General features: G+C 36.5%; 1 protein-coding gene across 8 annotated transcripts in view; it reads left to right on the top strand.

Moving 5' to 3' along the window:
* Window positions 1-25791, top strand: part of Hp1bp3 (heterochromatin protein 1 binding protein 3) — a 38647-nt gene that overhangs the window by 2912 nt on the left and 9944 nt on the right. For 4 of the 8 annotated variants that reach the window (XM_047557687.1, XM_047557625.1, XM_047557633.1 and 1 more), the window contains exons 2-9: window positions 2912-3107; window positions 3541-3640; window positions 8247-8400; window positions 10085-10244; window positions 12680-12823; window positions 14526-14606; window positions 15555-15709; window positions 22843-22933. In XM_047557687.1, coding sequence (XP_047413643.1) covers window positions 3012-3107; window positions 3541-3640; window positions 8247-8400; window positions 10085-10244; window positions 12680-12823; window positions 14526-14606; window positions 15555-15709; window positions 22843-22933 — 981 coding nt within the window. In that variant the 5' untranslated portion in view covers window positions 2912-3011. Of the gene's footprint in view, window positions 1-2911; window positions 3108-3540; window positions 3641-8246; window positions 8401-10084; window positions 10245-12679; window positions 12824-14525; window positions 14607-15554; window positions 15710-22842; window positions 22934-25791 lie in introns of those variants that run through there. The other 4 variants (XM_047557649.1, XM_047557668.1, XM_047557679.1 and 1 more) reach the window with 4 other exon arrangements.

Genomic DNA, 25791 nt, shown 5'->3' on the forward strand with positions numbered 1-25791 from the left:
AGGTGTAGTAATAAGTACTATCAGATGTCATTTTTTTCCCCCCCAGTAAATATTTATGGAGCCCTTACTGTATTTTGGATGCTGTTGTAGGTGCAGCAGTGGTTTAAGTCCTAGTCCTTTTAGTGCTTGCATTCCATTAGAAGAGACTTAATAACAAGTAAATATATATTAACTTAAGGTGGTGTTAAATGCTATAAAGAAACCTGAAGAATAAGAAAGATTAGAGGGCTTTTTTTTTTTTTTTTTTTTTTTTTTTATAGTGGGGGAGGGTGCTGGGGATCGAACCCAGGGCCTTGCGCTTACAAGGCAAGCACTCTACCGACTGAGCTATCTCCCCACCCCCGATTAGAGGCTTTTTTAAGAGAGTAATATTGGGGCTGGGGAGATAGCTCAGTTGGTAAAGTGCATGCATTACAAGCACAAGGCCCTGGGTTCGATCCCCAGCACTCTCCAAAAAAAGGGGGGGTGTAATATTGAGCAGAAACCTGATTGAAGGATCCAAGAAAAGAGTGTTTAAGGAGAAGAGTAAGTACAGATACCCTGAAGCAGGAATGAGCAGAGCACATTTTGCAAGGGCCAAAAGAAGATCTGTGTCTTTGGAGCCAAGAAAGTAGAGTGATGGGTAGTGCAGTAGGAGATGAGATTACTTAGGCAAGAGGATGGCATTGGAAGGTTTTAAGCAGGAGGTTGTCAGAATCTGACTTATCACATTGCTGTGTCCTCCGTTCCTTTTTTTAACACTTATTTTACTTTACTTTATTTCACTTTTATTGGATACCTGGGATTGAACCCAGGACCTCACACAGCTGGGCAAGTGCTCTCCCACTGAGCTACATACCAGTCCTTAAATTTGGTTTTGAGACAGATTCTTGCCAAGTTTCCCACACTGGCCTGGAACTGTTGATCATCCTGTCTCCGCCTCTCAAGTAGCTGGGATTCCTGGTATACTCCCCCAGATCTGGCTGTTTGTTTTAATTTTGAGTAATTAAAAAAAATTTTTTTTTTGTAGTTGTGAATGGTCAGCATGTCTTTGTTTATTTTTATGTTTACGTGGTGCTGAGGATTGAACTCAGTGCTTCACATGTGCTAGGCAAGTGCTCTGCCACTGAGCTACAGCCCCAGCCCTAATTTTGAGTTTTCTGATAGCAGTTTTGACTTTTTTTTTCCTTTTCGTTATTTTTGTTTACAAAGAAAATTTATGTATGTGTGTGTGTCTGTCTATCTTTAATATCTGTGAATGGGGACTCCTGAAGGTTTTTATTGACTTTGTGGTAGCGTTTTCTACCTAGCTAGTGTTATTGTGGGTTAAGAAAGAAAAAAGAAAAATTCATTAGCAATATCACTTTACCAAGGATAACCCCATCATTATGTGTAGTGTTTGCATGTAAAAATATCAGATTTGCCTAGTTTTATTATTATTATTATCAAGAAAAGTACGTTACCATGTCAGTGCTAGTTGGATGAATCAGCAGGTTTATGTATTGAAATCATCTCAGGATAGATTTTTAATTTTCACAAACTTAAATAATACCCTTAAGCCATCTTGGCCTTCTTTTCACAGAAAAGAAGAAAACAACTATTTTCATGTTTGTATTTTCATGTAAGGTTTTAGAGTGAATTACAACATAAGCATTGATTGTAGTTTTTTAAAAAAATTTTTTTTTAGTTGTCAATGGATCTTTATTTTATTTATTTATATGTGGTGCTGAAAATCGAATGCAGTGCCTCACACATGCTAGGCAAGTGCTCTACCACCGAGCCACAACCCCAGCCCATGTATGTAGTTTTTGAAACAGTTCATTTTATACATTCAAGGCTGTTTATAATTCACTGTTGATAGTAAATTTTAGTGCATTAAATTCTCTTGAATTCTTCCAGCTGCCTTTCTTTGCAGCTGACGGTTCACAAGTATATTATTGCTCTCTGTGTTCTCATAAAAAGATTTTCTCTATAAATGTGAAACTGTTCTCTGAGGTTAGGTTTTTTTTTTTTTTTTTTTTTTCTTAACTTTATCCTAGTTTGTTGTAACTTGAAACTTACCTGACAAGTTGAAAGTTTTTTAATAGACAGGATTGGCACTTAAAAGTAGATGTTGAATGCTTAGTTTATCATTCCTCAACTTTTTGTTAGTTGTTCATGAGCACAGAGATCTAAACGCTCACATGATTATTTTCTTATTGAGAAGCTTTATTATAAAATACCAAGTCCCAATAGAGATTTTTGAGGGGGAGGAGATGTTAATGATCAGGTTAATTTGGGTGACAATATAGGTTTTATCTGTGAATAATTATGTTCTTCTGTATTCATTTGCTTACATTGAAAATGTATCAAATATGGTCTTAGAAGCATACATTTGTATCCTTAGGTCATAGTCTTAAATTTACTTCTTGAGTTTGAAGGTTCTTAGAATGTCATGTTCCTTGGTATTTTCTGCCCTTGTATGTTCCCTTAATAAAGGAAAAAAATGCTTCTTTAATGGAGATAGAGATAAGATTACAGTTAATTTTTCAGACCCCTTAAGAACATTAACAAAAGCCTTCTCTTTAGTTAACTGATCTTTGACTAAACATTATACTAAACCATTCCTTCGTCTCCTTATTCTGTCTTTCTAAATTCCTGATGGTAGCAGGAAGGGATGGGATTAGTTTCCTTATGAGCTTCCTTGTCCTTGTTGCTTTTGTTCATGTGGAAGGTGCAACAGCTGCTGTGGCTTATGCATTTGTCTTAGTTGCTGCTTTACATAGTCTATATTTTGACTGTGGTTTTATCTTTTTTAATAATAACTAAGTCATCTCTCGCTTAACTTTAAGTTTTATAGTTTTTCCCCCTCTTTGGATGTATATTAAATTTAGATGTTTTAGTTTAGTTTTGTTTTTGTTAATCTTCACACCAGGTCTTTTCTGTGCTTTAGGTTGACTCTTCACCACACTGAAACCTTTAGGAAAAATCCTTGTGGTTAACAGCAGAGGCTTCAGAGTGTAACCTGTACTCGGGCCTAGAAATTATTTTAAATGGCGACTGATACGTCTCAAGGTGAACTCGTCCATCCTAAGGCACTCCCACTTATAGTAGGAGCTCAGCTGATCCACGCGGACAAGTTAGGTGAGGTAGGGGCTGATGCATTCTTGAAGCTCACTCTTGGATCAATCCCTGACTTCAGGCCTTGCTGGGTTCTTCTTGGTACATGTTCCTTCCCCTGTTTTGGGGAGACTAGGTTGTGAATCTGAAAATCAAATAGATAAAAAATTCTTTTCATCTTCCCCTTTCCCTCAAATTCCTGAGAAAACCTCCAACTTCCTAAATTTATTTCAAATCAAGTATAATTGTTTCTATTTGAAGTTCTGTCTAAAATAAAATATTTTGAAGAGTATTTCTTAAAAATCGTGTCACTTCAAAAAACTTGTAGTAATAATTTACATCAGATCCTGGAGTCGACTTGAAGAATTCTCCTACATCTTTTGACATCCAGTTAGGCCCCTTGAGAAAGAGAGAAAAGAGAATATTTTATGCATGCTTGATTATGTCCAACTTTTTTCCTAGAAGGTAGAAGATAGCACCATGCCGATTCGTCGAGCTGTGAATTCTACCCGGGAAACTCCGCCCAAAAGCAAGCTTGCTGAAGGCGAGGAAGAAAAGCCAGGTAAAAAATAACAGTGGTACAACATAAAAAGGCAAAAGATTTTTCTCCAGTTTGGAATAGTCCATCAATTCCTTTGAACTTAATTGTTCTTTTTTGTGGCTTAAGTGTTTGTGGGAGGGGACATTCAAAGAGGGAAGCTATAGCTCTTTGTATGTTACTTCTAGATCATATGCGTAAGATTTTACCTTGTCTTTTTTTTTTTTTTGCGGTGCTAAGGATCGAACCCAGGGCCTTGCAAGGCAGGCACTCTACCAACTGAGCTATATCCCCAGCCCTTACCTTGTCTTGAAAGATTTTTGGAGGGTGAAACTGTAATGTTCTTGGAATTAAAAAGAGAAAAACAGGGAGAATAGGATCAGTTTAAGAGTTGCATCTGGACTTGTAGTGTCATGGAGGTAAGACTGTGGAGTCATGAAAGACTTGGGGCTTTCAGGGTGGAGAGTGGAAGATTTATCCAGAAATCATCAGAAGGCCTTAAGGGAAGCAAGTGGGTGATCAGAATATTGTGTTTAACTGGTATTGGTGGAGAAGAGATTGACCAGTCAGAGGTGGAAGCCTAACGAATGGAAAGAAAAGAAACTCATCAACCTGGAGTACTAGTGCTCTTTTATGGCATCATTAACCACTTCTTCTCCTTTTCCCTGCCTTTGTTTTTGTTTTGCTTTTGCAGTCCTAGGGGTTGAAACCAGAGGTGCTCCCCAACAGAGCTTTATCCCAGTCCTTTTAATTTTTTTATTTTGAGACAGGGTCTGAGTTGGTGAGACTGACCTCAGATTTGGTGATCCTCCTGCCTCAGCCTCCTAAGTATCTGGTATTACAGGTGTTAGTCACTGTCTTGCCCTTTCCTTTTTTCTTTCTTTCTTTTTTTTTTTTTTTCCTTGTCCTTCTTGTGACTTTTTTCTTTCTTTTTTTTATTTTTTATTTTTATTTATTTTTATTTTTATTTTTTTAGTTATTGATGGACACAATACCTTTATTTTATTTATTTTTAAATGGCGCTAAGGATCGAACCCAGTTCCTCACACATGCTAGGCGAGCACTGTACTCCTGAGCCACAACCCCAGCCTGTGACTTTGTTCTTTGCTCATTCTTTTCCTTTTTTCTTTCTCCTTTGCATTTTATCTCCAGTTTATCAGAGATGAGCACACTGTACTGTCCTTGTCAGACTTTTAGAACTAAATATTTGCTGACCAGCACAGATTAAGAAAGAAAAGACATGCACCATTATTGCATTTATCCCTTGATCCAACAGGGATTTGAGCCAGGATTTTGTTTCAGAAGCCTCAGTGGGGTGCTTTAAGCAATTTGGGCACCTTGACCTAACACAGGTAATATGGGAATCGGGGAATATTAAGAAAGTAATGGGTGCTCGTGAGTTCAGAATTGATAATCTGCCCAGACCTAGGATAAGCTACTAATCACTAATCCATGTCAGTTTTCAGGAACCATGGTGGAGGATTTAGATATATAAGCTATTAGAAGAGTCAGCCAAATATATATAAAATAATTATGTTGCTTCATAAGTTGTATATTAATTTTTCTCTCTCAATTATTTTGTTAAATAGAAATAATTAGACATCACTCATTTTAAATTGTATAGAGTCTACATTCCACATAGGCAGACACAGTAGTTGAAAACGGTGTTACATATATTACAAATTCAATATTTGTGGTGACTAAACCTTTATTAAGCAATCATAGGCATTCCTCAGAGGTGTTGCAGTTTCAGTTCATGACCACCATGACCGGCAAATATGATAAAGCGAGTCATACAGTTTTGGGGGGTTCCAAGTACATACAAAAGTTACATTTATACTATGCTTCAGTCTATTAAGCATGCAATAGAATTATGTCTAATAATCTGTGGAGTATTTTTAAATAAAATGGCTGTTCAAAATGCTTACAGTCATGTACTTTCAGGGACTTGTAATCTTTTTTGCTGCTGGAGGGTCTTGCCTCAGTGTTGATGACCTCTGACTAATCAGAATGGTGGTTGCTAAAGTTTGGGGTGGCTATGGCTTTCTTATAATAAGACAACAGTGAAATTTGACAAATTAATTAATTAATTTGCTTTCAGAGAAAAGTTTCTCTTAATAGCATTCAATGCTAATAGCATTTTCATTTTCAATAGAACTTCTTTCAAATAAAATTGGAGTCCTCTCAAACCCTGCTATTATCATTTAAGTTTCTGTAATATTCTAAATCTTTTGTTGTCATTTCAACAATGTTTGCAGCATCTTCACCTTGAGTAAATAATACCTTAAGAAGCCATTCCTCATCCATTCAGGTTTTTTCATGAGTTTGCAGCACTTCACCCACATCTTTAGACTCCACTTGTAATTTTAGTTCTCTTGTTGTTTCTATCACTTTTGCAATTACTTCCTCCACTGACATTTTGAACCCTGAAAACTTATCCATGAGGTTTGAAATCAACTTCTTAAACTCTTTTACTGTTGATATTTTGACTTCCTCCCCAAAATCACAAATGTTCTTACTGGAATCTAGAATGGTGAATCTTTTCCAAAAGTTTTTCTACTTATTCCGCACAGATCCATCAGAGAAATCACTATGATGGCAGTTATAGCCTTATAAAATATATTTCTTAAATAATAAGACTCAAAGGTTGAAATTGCTCCTTGATCTGTGAGCAAGAAGGCTGTTACATGTGTTCACTTGGGTAGCTGTTTTAATTTCCTTCAAGAGTTTTTCCTTTGCATTCATCATGTGGCTACCATTTGTTATGAGGTTTTAGCTTTTGGCTATTTCAACTTTCAGTATGCATACCTCATAAGCTTAATCATTTCTTGCTTTTGCTTGAAAGTGAGAAATATGCACTTCTTTTCACTTGAACACTTAGTGGTTATTTTAGGGATATTGACTGCCTAATTTCAATATTGTGTCTCTAGGAATAGGGAGGCCTGAGAAGGGAAAGATAGAAACAGTTGTTTCAGGAAAGTAGTTAGAACACACGCATTTATCAATTAAATTGACTGTCTTTTATCATGGTTTGTGGCAACCAGAACAATTACAGTAGTAGCATCAAAGATCACAGATCACTATAACAGATATACATAATATATAATAATTTTTTTAAAAAACTTAAAAAGCATATAATATTGGAAGAAATGGCATCAGTAGACTTAACGTAATTTAGGGCTATTATAAATCTTCAGTTTATTAAAAATGATAACAGTGTTATCTGCAAAGTGCAATAAAGTGAAACCCAAAAGAGAGATGCCTGGTTTTGTTTTGTTTTGGTGCTGGGGATTGAACTCAGGGTCTCATGCATGCAGAAAATAATGTAAAACTATTACAGGAAAATTCAATAAATGGTTCTTAGCATTTCATCTTTTTTAGAATAAGGCAATATATATAGAAGTATTTGCTTAACTTATAGTAAATTTTTACCTGTGCAGCCAAGTTAGGTTAAATTGTTGGGGTGAGGGGCATATATATCAAAAAATAATAAATCTTACTGTGGAGAACTTAAATACAGTTATTACCGGTATCTCCTCTGATACCATTGTTATAATGAAGGTCTACCCTTAATACTTGTGATCCTAAGACTATGGGAAAGAGTTGTAGAAGCATTATAGTAGAACAAAGAAGGATAGGAATCATTCATTTAGTTCAAGTATTTACCTGCTGATTCACCCTTAAGCAGTTTTTGTACTTCTCATAACTGTGAGGTAAGGATACTGAGACTTGGAGATGTTAAAGTACTTGCCCTAAGATTTTTGAACTGGAAGGTTCTACTAAAGACTGAACTTGATGTTGTGGGTGAGACAGATTGCTCATCTGCCTTGACCTCTTAGGAAGTTGTTTTGTTGAAATACTGTACCCATGTGTAATCTAATTCAAGTGGACTATGCTTTAGTATATTTATAAATGATAGATTCAGTTTCTGAAATTAAACTTCATTTGCAATAAAAAACCAAAAAGACTTGAACCTGAATTTAGTTGTATCTAAATCTAAAATCTCAGTTTTTCCTGAACCCATGTAGAAGGAGTTTGGACTAGATTAGGCTATGGAAGTCTAGGACGGGAATTGCAATTAATAATTCACCATCCTGAAATATGGTTTAGAATTTTAATTTGTAGAAGAACTATGAATTCCTTTACAATTTTGATTTTTGCAGTTTGGTTGTAAGAAAGAGGGGAGCCGGGATATATGGAAAAGACATACTAATATTTTTATTCTCTTTCTAAGATTTGCCTGTTAAAACAGACTAGTTTCTCAATTATGAGTATCATTAATATTGCAGAATAGAATAATCAAAAGATTTAGGGTACGTCTAATTTCCTGACCTTTTCTCACAAAATGGTCTGGGTAAATACTTGAATAGACAAGCCCTCATGACAGAATGAAAGCAGTCTGGCAGTGTAGTTCATTGGTTGAGCATCTACTTCGCAAGGGCAAGGCCCTAGGTTCAATCCCCAGCACTATTTGGTAGGGGGAGAAAGAAGAAAACTGCACTCAAAATCATTTCTTTTTATTTTAGAATTCACCTGCTAACTGGAACATTTGGCTGGTCTGTTTAATTTATTCTTTTATTGACTCAAGCTCTTGTCTACTCAATACAATTCTACTTACGTGATTTTTTAGAACCAGAAGTAAGTTCAGAGGAATCTGTCTCCACGGTAGAAGAACAAGAGAATGAAACTCCACCTGCTACATCTAGTGAGACAGAACAACCTAAAGGGGAACCTGAGAATGAAGAGAAGGAAGAAAATAAGACTTCTGAGGAAACCAAAAAGGAGTAAGGAGTTATCCCTTCTTTTTACTTAAAATTGATGATTACATAAAAGGACCAGAATTATTTCAGCATTGGTTTTTGCTAGATATTTGCTTTTGGGATTAACTTTTTAGAATTATTTGAAATAGTTTTATTACATAGTTATATGGCTTATTAGAGTATGTAGCAGTAAGCAGAACAATTTGAATAATCCAGAAGTCTTTACTCTTGGCTTTAGTAGTGTTTTCATGCTTAGAATTCATAATGGGAATGTCTGATATTTTAAACATTGACAAAATCTCAATAAAAAATGAAACAGCCATAAAAATCTGACCTGGAAGATATTTAATTGTTTAATTCCTACCTCTGTGCCAGGAGTGTATTGTTTCATGTGCTTCTATTATAGTAAACATCGGTCTGTGTCAAACCATTGCTAGAGTGATCTAAAACTGTGTATGTTTGATGACGTTTTCAATTGAAGATGACTTTAAGCATCTGAAAGCAAAATTTGCAATGGATGATTTGTATCAGTAGGAAATAATAGCAATTGTTTTTTAATTTTATTATTTTGTATTTTGCAGGATAGCTGGTAGTATTCATTCTTTCAGTTGACATTACTTAGTAGACTGTTAGATGTTACTTTTTAAATACAATAGTAATAACTATCCCTTCTAGGTGTGTGTAATCCTCAGGGAATTCTTTATCCTGTTTTCATGCTTTTAAGTAAGGTCTGTGGAACTTTCAGCAGCTATCCTGTATTTTAAAATGTTCTCTTAGGTGAATGAAGTACTATTGTTATTACTCAGAATAAAATTTACATAATGCGCTGGCCTCCAAATTTTTGTTGTTGTTGTTGTTGTTGTTGTTTTTTGCGGTGCTGGGGATTGAACCCAGGGCCTTGTGCTTGCAAGGCAGGCACTCTACCCACTGAGCTATATCCGCCCCCAGCCCCCAAAATTGTTTTGATAAATACAATCTCTAATTCTTACAATATCTTGTCTTGTATTGTTACTATATCATAGCTGAGGTAACTGAGCCATCACTTGCTAAGATCATTCTTTCCTCCATACCAAATTACATGTATTGCAGTGGTTAATAGTATGCATTTATTTTTAACCTACTGGTCCTTCATACCAGTGCTAACTTATGTGACTCCTCTTTTGCACCTAAGAAGAAACATGTTTAGTTCATTTATAGTGCCCAGTGTTTTTTAAAAAGTTATATTTTGTAAATTTTTTCTTACTATACATATCACCTTAGTGCATAAAAAAGTTAAAACATTACTTTTTATATCTCCCCAGTCTTTTCCCCTTTCTGACTATGATTGTCCATCAGTATCCAAGGAGAAATGTTTCCAGGGCCTGTACAGATACCAAAATCCTCAAATGTTCAAATCCCTTATGAAAAATGGCATAGTGTTTGCATGTAACTTAGGTATATCCTCCTACATACTTCAAATCATCTTTAAGATTATTTATAATACATAATACAGTGTAAATGTTTTGTAAACAGCTGCTCTGTATTGTTTGGGGATAATAACAAGGAAAAAATTGTATGCGTTCAGTACAGATGGAATTTTTTTTTTTTTCCAAATGTTTTCAATCCTTGGGTGCAGAACTCAAAAGTACAAAACCTACTGATGCAAAGTGCCAACTGTATCTCTTTATGGAGAGTTTATCTTGCATAATAACAGATTTTTGTTTTAAAGTGAGAAAGATCAGTCTAAAGAAAAGGAGAAGAAAGTGAAAAAAACGATACCTTCCTGGGCTACCCTTTCTGCCAGCCAGCTAGCCAGGGCCCAGAAGCAAACACCGATGGCTTCCTCCCCACGTCCCAAGATGGATGCAATCCTAACTGAAGCCATTAAGGTAAGTTTTTATTTAAAACAATCATCTTAGATTTATTCTATTCTATTCATCTTTTGCTTATTTGAAAATGGCATACTCTATCCATACATTAGTTTTGTTTCCTAAGGGAGACGATTAAAAAATGATATGAGGTATAAGTTTTTTGTGTAATCTCATTTTGTGAGCAGTGTCTTTTTAAAAATTCATATTTATTGTAACAAATATCTTTAAACTTCAGAATTTTTTTTTTACTCAGTTTATTAAGTTTAGTTTTTATTTGAAGGCTGAAAATGTTAATTCATCCAACAAACATACATGGATTATCGTCTCCGAGTCAAGCAATTCTGCCAGTGATACAGCATAGCCTTAGGTCAGGTCATTTCCCTTATAAAATCTAATTGTGAGTAAGGGAATAACTTTATGTGTGTGTGGAATTGGGTCTAAACCCAAGGCTTGGTGCATGTGAGGCAAAGTGCTCTACTACTGATCCATACCCCCAGCCCAACATTGTTTTAAAAATATATTGCTAGTCAGATATTTATTGCAATTATCTTTCACACTCTGAACTAAGATACCCTTTTACAAACCTACCACTTTGTTTCACCACCTAAGCATTCCAAAATATTGCAGAAATTATCCTCCTTATATAACTTTATGACTTTGCCTATAACTGATTGACTTTTCATTAGGTGTAACTTTCTTATTTTAATATTTTAATGATATTTTCTTATCTGATGCTGTACTGTGTAAATCTTTGTATAACTTTGTATTATTTCACATGATCAAGCCAAAAGAGGAATTAAAACATATCCCTCATTTCAGCGACCATGTTGCTAGAGTCTGGGTAACGATTGGGGAAAGAGGGATTCAGACCATTTTAACCAAGGAGCAGTCAGGTTGTCATCTGAGAATGAACTGAGAAAGGAGATCTTCAGACCTCTCCCTTCTTTCCTTTAAGGTTTCTTAGGCTTTCACCTCCTTAAGAAAACTTTCTTGAAACCAGACATAGTGGTGTCATCTTATTGTCCCACCTACCCTGAAGACCGAAGCAGGATTACTCAAGCCCAGGAGTGAGTTTGAGGCCATCCTGGGCAACATAGCAAGATACTCATACAAAAAAAGAGGGAGAAGCTTCCTTGGTCTAGAGAGCGTGACTGTAGTGAGATTTTTTATTCTTTGTGTAGCCTCCATCAGGAATTTTATTTCATGACCACTTAGCCTGGGTTTGAAGGAGCAGAGTTATAATGAGCATGAAGAAGGGACTAAAATATTAAAATAAAATTAGAACATTAAAATTTGACGTATACTGAATATGATTGTATTTGTATAAATTACATAATTATAATTTATATAGAGTATAATTCATATCACATGCAGTATAACAAGTCATGACTTTGGGCCACTGATACCATTTTCTGTATCAAACAGGAGTCCTGATATCTACTTCTCATTGTCAGTTTGCAGGAGCAAGGAATTGTTTGTTTTAGCATTAGAGTTCTTTTCTGCTTGAGTTTCTTTGTTTTGTGCTTTTTTACAAAATCAGTAGTAAATGTCAATAGGTTGTTAATAGTTGAGGCATTTACTTGCATTAGGTGACCTGTATCAAGACCGCTTGTTTTGTGTGGTACAATAATTTCTGTTCCTCTACCTGTGAGTTATTTTTCTTTGTTGTCAAAATACATTAAATAACATTCAACTAAGTCCTTAACCAGAAAATGAATAAATGCTAGGTTCAGCTTATGGGCAGTAAGAATAGAAAATTGGTGAACTTACCCATTAGGTAAATAACAGATGTTATTTCTCTGTGCTTCAAAATTTGAAGCATTCAGAGTAAATATTTGCTGCCTTTGTGACATAATGAGATACTTAAATCTTCTGTGGGCATTAGTCAAATGGAGTACAGGTAAAGATGGAAATGGAAGAAGCTGTTTCAGTTCTAGTAGAATACCTTCATTGTTACGTGTAACTCCCCTTAAAACTTTGCCATCTATACACCTGGTTTTAAGCCATTTTTCCAGATTATCTCTTTTCTGCTGACGTTCATAGAATGCCTGCAAAGGTATATTGGTTCTGATGTCTTATGTGTTTAACTCATTCCTAAAAATTGGCAAGACCTGCAATCCTATAAGCAATAAAATTGTTTGACTTTCCTCATTTTAATACTAAAGATCTATCTCAATATAAAACAGAATTAAAAGAGATTCTTTATTAATACAGACTGTTGTTCATATGTTTCTGAACAAGTTAAAGTTGTTGCAAAAATATTTTGTGTATTTTTCCGTAACCATTATGAACTGAAGTTATCTAAAGTACTATTCATTCTTCCCTACCTTACTTAACCATTTGTTATCAAGTTCCCTTCCAAAATAACTTATTTTGAAAGTATGTGTCAAGTTCTCTAATAAAAATAAACTAGTTTAAAGTAATGTATATGGTTTGATAAATCTGTTTTCTAGGCATGCTTCCAGAAGAGCGGTGCATCAGTGGTTGCTATTCGAAAATATATCATCCATAAGTATCCTTCTCTGGAGCTGGAGAGAAGGGGCTACCTCCTTAAACAAGCCCTGAAAAGAGAATTGAATAGAGGAGTCATCAAACAGGTATTACACAATTGTTGGAAATAAGATTTGGGGTGGAGTGTGACTCAGTGGTAGAGTGTATGCCTAGCTGGTATCAGGTAAACAAAGGAGGTAAGAATATTTTGTGTATCAGCTATGCTATGTTCATATTTGGTAACATTTAGGATCTTTATGTCTTTTTGTTAAAAATAAGTTGCATGAGGTTGATACTTAAGTTTAACCTAATTTTAGTATTTAAGATTAGGCTTGGAAAACACATTGCCAGTTGCTTTTATAATTAACTATTCTTCTGAAGAGCAGAAGGAATGAGGTAGTGTAATTCTTTCCCCCCTCAGTTTTACTTAATTGGATTATTTTGGGGGTTGCTCATACTAGGAATCACATAGCAATGAAATGAGAAGTAGGGTAAGGAAGCCTGTTATTGCAGTAACAAGAACTACAGTTGCTCTTACCTTAGGTGTGTTAGCTCTGAAACTTAATTTATTTGACTAGACTTTTTACTTATAAATTAAGCTTTATAAATATGTTCGCCATAACTGGTTAGTACTTAAAACTATTAATGACTCTTAGAAGGATCAGGGAAGCCTGAGTTGAGACCAATAGTGATTTCAGGTATAGTCCATATTATCTAGGACAGTTACTAAAGCATTGCTTAAAATTATAGCCATGATATATTGAGTGTCTCCTGTGTGTCAGGTGCTTATGGGATCATCAGTGAAGAAAACTTTTTTTTGTACTAGGGATTGAACCCAGGATCCCTTAACTACTGAGCCACATCCCCAACCCTATTTTGTATTTTATTTAGAGACAGAGTCTTGGTAAGTTGCTAGGGCCTCGCTAAGTTGCTGAGCCTAGCTTTGAATTTTTGATCTGCTGTTTCAGCCTCCCAATCTGCTGGGATTACAGGCATGTGCCACTGCACCCAGGGAAGAAAATTTATTCTTGCTGTGTGGCACTTAGAGTCTAACTTTCTCACAATAAGTAAAACTGCCAAGCACAGTGGAGCTAAGGTGTGGAAGATTTTGGTTATTGTGAATCATCTTTTAAGTTGTATGAAAGTGCTTTGTGTCATGTGTGATGAGACTTATACATACCATCATGTGCAATATTAACAGATTATTAACCTTTTGTATAAGGAATAATCTGCAATTAGTAAACCATGGTGAAGCATTGTAGCCTGAGACCGGTGTGTCTCAACTTCCCAAGGAGCTGTTTTCTTCCTAAACAGTGAGGGGTTTTCTCATTGACCCTAAGAGATTTTTGTTCCTTTCATGGAACATTTTTTGTTTTGTTTTTTAAAAGCTTATAGTAGACTATGTAACCTAGTTTCACAGTAGCATTCTTACCTGGCTTTGTATTTGTGGAAACAAAAGTTCAGAGGATTTTTTGTTGTTGTTGTTGTTGTTGTTGTTTTTTGGCTGTGCTGGGTATTGAACCCAGGGCCTCGTGCTTGCAAGGCAAGCATTCTACCAACTGAGCTATATCCCTAGCCCAAAAGTTCAGAGGATTGAGTGGGTTGTCCAATTTTGAATAGCTAGATGGTACCGTAGCTAAGATTCCATCCCAAGTTTTATGACTTCTCTTCTATTGTTCTTTTCTCACTAAAGAGTGAAGTAGCACTTCACCTTAGCTCTTGCAGCATGCTTTCTAATTCTCTTATTCTAATGCAAAGTTACAAATATGAATACTCGAATAATTTCAAATAAAAATTACTTTACTTCAGGTAAAAGGAAAAGGTGCATCTGGAAGTTTTGTTGTGGTCCAGAAATCAAGAAAAACACCTCAGAAATCCAGAAACACAAAGGTAAGTCAGTACCAGAGTTTGAGCACTGAAATTCTATTACTTCTCCTAAAAATAGCAACATATATCGAGTGTTTACTGTGTGTTGTTTTCGTGCTAAGACTACTAAGAGAGATGACGAGTAATTTACCCAGCTAGTAAATAGAATAACCAGGGGGCAAAACCTCCAGCCCAGTTAAGCCCATGGTCTTAAAGGCCTTACCTTGAATTACGGGTAGGTATATGAATTATATGCCCTTTCATGAGCTATCATTTAAGCTAGCGGAGGTATGGAGGTACATTTTTGCCTAAAACTAGATCTAAAAAGTAAACTCAGAGCCAGTTTTTCTTCCTTTTATAAATATTAACACTCCCCCAAGACACAGTAATTTCATTTATGTAAAGTATTTCTGCAATAATAAAGTGAAATACCTAATATTCCATCCATGTCAATATTTAGAATCATGAAAATTCCTCTGTACTTTTGTTTTCACAACTCTAAAGATTTTTCTTTTTTTAATAGAACTGACACTTTGAAAATGCAGGTAGTGTGCTTTCTGGCACAACACTTAACCCTTTGTTTTTGAAGGCTAATAATGAATTAAGACCTTTAGATAAAATCTATCTTTTCATTTTACTTTTAACCTCAATCTAAAGGTTTTCTGGAAGAAATTCCCCACATGAACTTAACACCAATGTGGTATGACTTACTTGAATGTGGGGGGAAAAGTGATAATTTTCTGTTTGCTAGTTGATTTGGCAGTCAACTGAGGAAAGCCCTTGAATTGTATATAGAAGTGTATGAACTCTGGGACTGGGAACGCAGTTGGTAGAATGCTTGCCTTAAATGCACAAGGCCCTGGGTTCAGTTCCTAGCACCACCAAAAAAAAAAAAAAAAAAAAAGAAGTGGTGTATGAACTCTGGAGGCTCTGTATTCTATAATGATCATAATTTTTGATATTGTATTTCAGAAGAGGAGCTCTGCAGTAGATCCAGAACCACAAGTAAAATTGGAGGATGTCCTCCCCCTGGCCTTTACTCGACTCTGTGAACCTAAAGAAGCTTCCTACAGTCTCATCAGGAAATATGTTTCTCAGTATTATCCTAAGCTTAGAGTGGACATCAGGTATTAGCCATTGACCTGAACTTTAAAATATGGTGTATTGTTCCCTTAGGCACTTTTTCATGAGAAAGGAGGCAGATTAAATATTCAGAAAGGATTACTTCTTAAAAAATTTTTTTTAAATTATTAGAGCTTTATAGTTAGTATTTGGGTTCATCCTGACAAACTCATACTTATGGAAATCAATTTCAGGAAGGATGAGTTACTTTTAGCTGAGTTGTGCAGGTTTATTTTTCTTTAGGGTTTCTCTTCCCCCCTCCTTTTGTTTTCCTTTTCCTATCACCATATGTAGTTTTTTGAAACCTAAGCCACATATTCTTCTTGTTCCAGGGATTTAACCCAGGGGTATTTAACCACTGAGCCACATCCCCAATCCTTTTTTGTATTTTATTTAGAGAAAGATCTCTCTGAGTTGCTTAGGACTTAGGGTCTCACTAAGTTGCTGAGGCTGCCTTTGAACTCGAGATCCTCCTATCTCAGCCTCCAGAACCACTGGTATTGCAGGCATAAGATCCTGATAAAGTAAAGATGTCCCTCCATATTTGTGGGGGATTGGTTTCAGGACACCCCCTGTAGACTGCTACTACAGTCTACAAATGCTGAAGTCTCTTAGGGAATGGTGTAGTATTTGCATTTAGCCACATGTATCCTTCTGCATACTTTAGATCATCTCTAGATTGTTTATAATACTGTTTTAGTCATCTATTTTGCTGCTATGACTAAATGATCTGACCAGCACAATTATAGAGAAGGAAAGGTTTATTTGCGGGCTCATGGTTTCAGAGGTCTTAGTCCATAGAAGTCTGGCTGCATTCCTCAGGACTTGAGGTGAGGCAGGACATTGTGGCAGAAGAGCATGGCAGAGGGAAGGAGCATGCATCATCAGGAAGCAGAGAGGTACCCTCCAGATACCAGATATATATCCCATAGCCACACCCCAATATATATTCCTCTAGCCATACCCTACTACTTCAGTTAATCCCATTAGGGATTAATTGACTGCTTGGGTTAACACTCTTACAACCAATCTTTTCTCCTCTGAACCTTCCTTCATGCTTCTCACATGTAAGCTTTTGGAGGACACCTCACATCCAAACCATAACATTCTGCCCCCGCCCCCAAAAACTCACACTTACCTGACAATGCAAAATATATTTAGTACATTTTCAAGAGTTCCTATAGTCTCAGTAGTTAGAATTTTGAGATTGCTCAAAGTTCAAGTTCACAGTCTTCTCTGAAACTCAGGCAATCTCATGATTGGACTTCTATAAAATTAAAAGCAATTTACAAATATCCAACATATAAAGGTACTGAGTAAACATTTCCACTTACAAAAATAGGGGCATAGAAGGGATAGGACCAAAGCAAGACCAAAATCCAGCTGGGCAGACATGTCCTGTAACTCCCAAGTCCAGCACCTGGGGCACATGGCATCTTGATATTCTCTCCAAATGGCATGTATAGCTCTGCCCCTGTGGCCTTGTTTGTTGCAGCCCAAGTGGCCTTTCTGTTGGCTTGTCTCTGCTCATTTCCTGCAGCTTTCCTAGGCTATGTCCCATGTTATTGGCATTTCTTAATCTTGGGGGTCTCCACTGCAGCTTCAGCTTCCTCCTTACATCTCCACACTTTGATTCTCAGGGGGTGCCTGCAAGGATTCCAACCCTGCTGTGCTTTGCCTGGCCTCCCAGGCCTTCCTTTGAAATCTTGGTGGAAGTCTCCATGACCCCATAACTCCAGCATCCTGCATTCCTGCAGAATCAGCACCACGTGGTTGACACCAAAGCCTGCTGCCCTCTCAAACAGTAGCCAAGCCTCCAGGCCCCTTGCTGCAGCAGCCTCTGAGGGTCTGGGTGGCTGAGCATGTTGAAAAACTTCCTAGGCCCCCATGTGAGGCACAGAGGGTGCCCAATTGGTCTCTTCTCAAGAGAATTTTTCACCTTTACTCCCTTGAGCTTGAGATAGGTCTGGTCTTGCCAGCTCCTGAGATGCCCTCAAGCTAGCTTTCTCATTGTCTCTGGACAGTCTTTTTTAGTGGCAGTAATGGTCAACAACTGCAACTTCCTTAACCCTAGTTTTACTTCGGCCTTTCAAGTTGACTTTTTCCAAATCTTTGCGCTATGCTTTTTGCTCCTGATTATCACAATAAATTTGGCTACAAGCCTCCAGCAGTATCCACGCCACTGCCTGAATGCTATGCTGCCTAGATATTTCTTCCACCAGATTAAGAAGTCAGTCGTTCTAAAATCAACCTCATAGAAAGTCTCAAGATGCGGACAAAATGCAAACAACTCAGCCAGAACATAACATGAATGACCTCTACTCCAACTTCCAACAGAGTTCTTTTCTGAATCCTCTTGAGCCCTGTCTTCACTGACCACAGTTCTATTGTCATTGTGGTCTTCTGAGCTCCCACCAGCATTGGCCATTAATTTCTGCTTACAGCAGCCTAAAGCATTTCTAGCTTGTACTGCTAAGCCTTTCAGAATTCCTCCCACCATTTCCAAGAAGCTCCAAAAGCTTCAGAACCACATGGTCAGGTTAGTCACAGCAACAACCTCACTTCTGGTACTAATTTCTGTTTTAGTCAGCTATTTTGCTGCTGTGACTAAATGATCTGACCAGCAGAATTACAGAGGAGGAAGGATTTATTTGGGGGCTCATGGTTTCAGAGGTCTTAGTCCATAGAAGGCTGGCTGCATTCCTCGGGGCTCGAGGTAAGGCAGAACATCATGGTGGGAGAGGGTGGCGAAGGGAAGTAGCAGGTATCATCAGGAAGCATAGAGAGAGAGAGAGACTCCACCCTCCAGATACCAAATGTCTATCGCATAGCCATGCCCCAATTCCAGTCTCCTCCAGCCACACCCTACCACTTAAATTGATCCCATTAGGGATTAATTGACTGCTGGGATTAAGACTCTTACAACCCAATCATTTCTTCTCTAAACCTTCCTGCATTGTCTCACGTGTGAGCTTTTAAAGGACACCTTACATCCAAACCATAACAAATACCTTATAAAATGTGAATGTTATGTAAATCATTTTTATACTGCATGGTTTAGGAAATAATGACAAGAAAAGTCTACACATTCAAAGACACTTTTCTTTTGACTGAATTTTTTCACTTTGTTTTTATGTGGTGCTAGGTAAGCGCTCTACCACTGAGCCACAGCCCTAACCCCCTGAGTATTCTAATCTGCTGTTGTTTAAAGCCCCTGTTGTAGAACCTGTGGTTAGACATGTAAAGACTATAACTCTTTACATGTCAGCTATATGTCCTCTTAGATATTCTTTTTTCATTTAGATTTATAACAGTGCATCAGAGAGTTCAGGCTTCAATAAAACTTAGCTCTAAGCTGGGCACGGTGGCTCACACCTGTAAGCCCAGCTACTCGATATGCTGTGACAGGAGGATCTCAAGTTCAAGGTCAGCCTCAACAACTCAGACCCTGTCTCAAAATAAAATATGGCTGGGGATATAACTTAGTGGTAGAGCACCCTGGGTTTAGTCCTCCCTTTTGCAAAAATAAAACTTAGCTCTATTCACAAGTAGCATATTTTCATTTAAACAACGTTGAAAGAATTTCGATACTTTATTTTCATCTGGAATGATCATTTAGATTACCACATTTGCTCAGTTGTGGAATCATGCAGACATTAATTTGTTTAAATTTGTAATTCCCAAAATGTGAGTTTTAAGTGTTATTTGTGGAAGATCTTTATTGCAGTGATCTTTGGAAGACTGGTTATTTAATTCAAGATTATTTTACTGAGTGTATATTGTCCTGATATAGGTTAGTACCAGTATTTACTTGCATTACTGAGGCATGCTGTTAGTCAGCCCAGAAGCCACATTTTCAGAAAATCCCTTATTGGTCTTGAGACTACCCAATTTAAGAGTTAGTGAAATAGTGCAAAAGAAAATGAAGTCATAAAGGTAGAAAATATGAAATTAGTAACCTGATATATTCATGCTCCTTTATGCCCTGAGTATGGGTAGGCAGACACAACTGTGGATCAGATATGCATTGTATAATCCATTTAAAGATGGAAACACATTTCACTTTTATTTCCCTTCATTCTGTATTTTTTGGTGACTGGAAACTATATCCTCCTCCAGTAATGTTTTTTGTTTCATTATTTTCCTTTCCTTTCCTAGGTTTCTACTCTATTTACATAAGAATTTATTTTGCTGTCAGTGTGATTGTAATCTTTTTGAAATGGTTTTTTGTTATCATCTTACATTGAAACAAATTTTGCCTGATAATAATGGGTTGTTGACTCAAAGATGCCAATGAACCTGAAGACCTTTATCCATGACTTCTCCCCTGTCCCTGCTCCCAGTACTGGGAATTGAATCTCGGGGCGCTTAATCACTAAGCAACATCCCTAGCCCTTTTTATTTTCTTTTTGAGACAGGGTCTTGCTAAGTTGTTGAGCTTGGCTTCAAACTTGTGATCTTCCTACCTCAGCCTCCCAGGTTCCTGAAATTACTGGCATGCGTCACCTCACTCAATATGAAAAACCCACTTTTGTCTCACTTCATCCCCGTGCATCACAGTCTCCTCCACATTGCAAATTTCTTAGGCCTTGCTGCCCTCTCACTAGCATTTAAAGTACTTGATATCTTACTATAGCCTTACTGTCCCCTTTTCAGCATTTTAAGGATTTTATTCGCCCTTTAATATAAATAACCCCCTACATTACACCTTAGTCCTCTTGTCTTTTCTGTCCATACCCATCAGTAATTGCTTCCATTTGCAAGCCTTCAAATACTACTTATACACACACATTAATTCACAAATTCTCCTTTCGAACTCCAGATTCCAAAGTACAGATACTTGTTCATTGTCACCACCAGGATCTTTAACTTCAGTATCCAGAACTGAACTTTTGATTATCTTCCCTGTCTCTAGCCAAAAAAACCCTGCGTCCTTCTGCATCACTTTATGTTAGTTAATAGCCACAGCATCTTTCCAGTTGCAGAAACTAGGAACTTTTTTGTTGTTGTTGGTCTGTTCTCCTTTTCACACACCGGTGTCATCTATAAGCAATTATTTGACTTTGTCTTTAAAATATATCAAAGCTGGGCATGGTGGCACATGCCTGTAATCCCTACAACTCAGGAGGCTGAGGCAGTAGAATCCCAAGTTTGAGACTGGCCTCAGCAACTTAAGCTCTAAGCAACTCAGCTAGACCCTGTCTTGCTGGAGATGAGGCTCTGGGGTTAAGTGCCCTGGGTTAAATCCTTAATACCAAAAATAAAATACATCACTGAACAGACTACTTGTCATCACCTCCACCATTGATCTCTTCCAGGCTACTACCATCTCTTATCTGTATTAGAACACATAACCTGCTGCTTTTTCCACAGGCTCCTTCAGTCTCTTCTTAACATCACAGCCAAAGTGAGACTTTAAAAATGTAAGGTCATGTTGCCTTTCTAACTCAAACCCTCCTTTGGCTTCCCAACCACTTCACAGTTAAAGCAATAGTCTTTTTTATTTTTTAATTTTAATCTTTTGTGTAAAAAAGGGAAAACTTAATGAATTTTTTCATCTAGTTATAATTTTAATCCTTTTCACATCCATGCCAAAAATTTGTAATTTGGTAGAAATGAAAGGAACATAAATTTCTCCGAAGGAATTTTTCATGCATTATATACACTTCATGACAAAGTTTCACTTTATCAGTGATCATAAGTTACCAGAAAATAAAAGGTTAAATTTGTACAGATATTGATCTTTATATCAGATACATACAGCAATGTAAACATCTTATGCGGTTTTCTTTGATCTCTGTCCTCAAAAGATTTGCCCAGGACAGATGCTTTTCTTTTGTATAAATGACTATGGATTTATTTAAAATATGAAAATCAAAGGAAGAAACCCGATTTAATCAGTGTTTTTAAAATTCCTTCCCAACATCAAAGGATCATTACCAAATATGTAGCACCATAATATAAATGTTGTTGGGAAAGGGTATTCACATCACACAAAATTAAGAATAATAACAATATAGCAAGTCTTTGAAACAACCCACAAGACATTTGCATGTCCATTGTTTCTCTGACCTCAACTACTGCTTTTTCCCCTTTCACTGACCTCACAGACTTTATATTTGCTATTTCCTTTGCCTCAAAGGTTTTCCCTCCTTAATCCACTTTGCAAATTGCTTTATTTCAGGTTTTTACTCAAAGATCATCAGCATAGACCTGTCTTGATACTTTATTATTTCCAGGTTGCAGACTGGTTCCTTCTCATTGTGCCATCATGTGGTGGAAAGAGCCTTTACTACTTTGTAAACATTTAAGTTTGACCATTTTCAAAATACACACAAAATACAGAACTGTCAGGCTAACAAAATGAATAATCCCTTAATATCTAATACCCAGTCCTTGTCAGATGTCCCCAGTTGTCTCCAATATGACCTTTTACAATTGTGCTGCCAAGTCTTTAGTCAGACATGTTCTACACATTGCATTTGAATCATATGACCAACCCAAACCTTTCTCCAACCCAAGCAACACAGCAAGACCCCATTTCTATTTTTTTTTTTAATTTTAATTTATTTTTATTGTAAACAAATGGGATACATGTTGTTTCTGTTTGTACATGGAGTAACAGCATACCATTTGCACAATCATACATTTACATAGGGTAATGATGATTGATTCATTCTGTTATTTTTTCCTTCCCCCCACCCCTCCCACCCCTCTTTTCCCTCTATACAGTCCCTCCTTCCTCCATTCTTGCCCCCCTCCCACCTCCCATTATGTGTCATCATTCACTTATCAGTGAGAGCAAGACCCCATTTCAAAAAAGATATCCGTCCTTTGCTTAATTGTTTAAGCACATCACTGTTGTGGACCAGTGGTAATAAGTGATGAGTTTTTGGAGTGCTCTAGCAGTTTGAAAATTTCTTCTATATGGTACCTGGTTCTTTATGTACAGGTAATGACTTGCTTATTTGCTTGGAGAAAAGTACAAAGGATGCCAGCAATTTGGTGTTCAATTTTTGTCCATTTTAACAAAGTACTGTATATAAGAAGAGTCAGAACTTTAGATCAGGAAATAACCCTTGATCTTTAAATTTTTCTTTCATTGATGTATTGATTACTTTTTTTTTTTTTTCTGCAGGCCTCAACTGTTGAAGAATGCTCTGCAGAGAGCAGTAGAGAGAGGACAGTTAGAACAAATAACTGGCAAAGGTGCTTCGGGGACATTCCAGGTTAGAAGCCAAAGAATTGGGTTTTGAGACCTCTTTAAATCTAAAAATTTATTGAGGAACCCAAAGAGTTATTTTATTTTGTTTTTTGATACTGGAGATTGAAACCAGGAGCATTTTGTCATTGAGCTACATTCCCCCGTCTTTATTTTTTAAAATTTTGAGACAGGGTCTCATGAAGTTGCTTAGAGCCTTGCTGAGTTGCTGAGACTGATCTTGAACTTCCCATCCTCCTGTCTCAGCCTTCCATGTTGCTGGGATTGCAAGCACGATCCACTGCACCCGGCTAGAGTTTTTGATGTGGGATGTACCAATAGCAGTATTTACTATATTAGAAATTAAAACAAGGAAATTTTAAAATATATATTAATTAATTTAAAAATAAGAGTAACAGGGTGTAGTGACTCATGCCTGTAATCCCAGTGATTTAGGAGTCTGAGTCAGGAGGATCAAAAATTGGAGGCCAACCTCTGCAATGTAATGCGACCCAGTCTCAAAATAAAAATGACAGTAGAGTGTAGTTTATTCCCCAGTACTGCAAAAAAAAGGAAAAAAAAAATGAGTGTACTCATCATATGTTAATGTCAGTAATACATTTTCCATGAAAAGTAACTATTTTTCCTCAAAACTTTTATTAATGAGAGAAACACTTTGTACATTTTTTGCAAATATCCTTAATATTTAGCTTTAATAGATAGCTGGTATCTGTTCCAGTGTATTTGAGGTCTGTGAAGAACATCCAGCCTCACACAGAAATACAGTTAGAAAAGGTGGAATATTAAGATAACTTTCAGAAAGTTGCAGATATTGATTGTTCTTTGATCTTACACCAAAAGTCTACAAATGATAGGTAGGTTGTTTTCTAGCTTTATTGAGGTATAATTTACTGTATACTCAATTTAAATTAAAATTTATAATTCAGGGACTGGGGTTGTGGCTCAGTGGTGCTTGCCTAGCATGTGTCAGGCACTGGTTTTGATTCTCAGTATCACATATAAATATATAAATAAAATAAAGGACCATCAACAACTAAAATAAATATTGAAAACATTTATGATTCAGTGACTTTTAATAAATTTACAGTTGTATTACTGTCACCGTTGAATTTGGGACATTTCCAGTGTCCATTTGTAGTTGCTTAACACTGCCACACCTAGCCTCAGGCATCCTGGTAGTCTACTTTCTCTGTAGGTTTGCCTTTTCCGCACACTTCATATAGATGTGAAATAATTACATGGCCTTTCGTGTGTAGCTTCTTTCACTGTGCACATTGTAGCACATAACCGCACTTTTTTATTACCAAATAGTACTCTGTTCTGTGATCTGTTATTTGTGTATCTGTTCATGAATTGATGGATATTTGGATTATTTCTACTTTTTACTTAAATTGTGAATTCTGCCTGTGAATGTTTATGTCCAAGTCTTTATACATACTCACTCTCCTCCCTCCCTTCCTTCTTTCCTTCATTCCTTGAACCCAGGAGCACTTTACCACAGAGCTATATCCCCAGCCTTTTTAATTTTGAAGAAGAGTCTCACTAAGTTGCTGAGGCTGGCCTCAAACTTGAATCCTCCTGCCTCAACCTCCCAAGCGCTAGGACTTCAGATGTCTTTTCATTTTGCTGAAGATAACATATCTAGGAATAGACTTGCTGGGCTACAGGGTAAATTTTTGTTTTCAGAAACTGGCAGTGTGACTGCACCATTTTCTATTCCCATTAGCATTGTATAAGGTTTCCAGTTTATGTGTATTCTTGCCATTAGCCATACTAGTGGATATGAAATGGTATCTGATTATAATTTTGATTGGCATTTCCCTAGTGATTATTAATGAACACTTACTGGCTATTTTCTTTGATGAATGTCTATTCAGATCTTTTTGCCCATTTTAAAAACAAGGTTATTTGTTACGAGAATTCTTTATTTTAGATAAAAGTCTCTTGTGAGGTATATGACTTGGAAATATTTTTTCCTCTTCTGTGACTTTATTAATTGCATCTTTGGAAGTTTAAATGTTTAATTTTGATGAAGTCTCATTTATCAATGTTTAAAATTGTTTATGCTATTGATCTGTTGTATCTGTTACTTGAGGTCACAAAATATTTATTCTTATGTTTTAGGAGTCTTATAACTTCCTTTATGAGTTTTATAGTTTTAGTCTTTAGATTTAGGTCCGTGATCCATATTGAGTTTTGGTTATAGTTTGAAATAAGGGTATAATTCATCTTCTTGCACGTTGATATCTAATTGTCCTAGCAGCATTGTAAAATACTGTCCCTTTCCTTGTTGAATTACCTTGACACCTTATCACAAATTGGTTGAACATAAATACAAGGTCAGTTCTGTTCTATTGAACAAAACTTTTTTTTTTTTTTTTTTAAACAGTGCTAGTAGTGAGTGAACCCAGGGCCTTACATAAACACGTTAGGCAAGCATTCTGTCACTGAGCCACATCCCCAGTCCTGCAAATCCTTCATGTTGGTACCATTGTCTGGATGACTGTAGCTTTATAGTGAATTTTGAAATTTGGAATTATAAATCCTCTTAAGAATGTTTTAAGGGACTGGGTTTGTGGCTTAGTGGTAGAGCACTTGACTAGCATGTGTGAGGCACTGGGTTCGATTCTCAGCACCGCATGTAAGTAAAAGTATAAAAATACAGGTTTATCAACATCTGAAAAAATATTTTAAAAAAATAAGAAAGTTTTGACTTCTAAGAAAAAAAAAAAAGCCAACTGAGATTTTGGTAAGAATTGTATTGAATCTAAGGATCTTTGGGGAGAATTGTTACCTTTACTTTTTGTCTAGTTTTCTAATCCATGAATCCTGAAGGTCTCTTCATTTTTGTAATTTCTCTCAGTA

This window comes from Sciurus carolinensis, chromosome 1 (genome assembly GCF_902686445.1).
Source record: "Sciurus carolinensis chromosome 1, mSciCar1.2, whole genome shotgun sequence".
Taxonomy (NCBI): domain Eukaryota; kingdom Metazoa; phylum Chordata; class Mammalia; order Rodentia; family Sciuridae; genus Sciurus; species Sciurus carolinensis.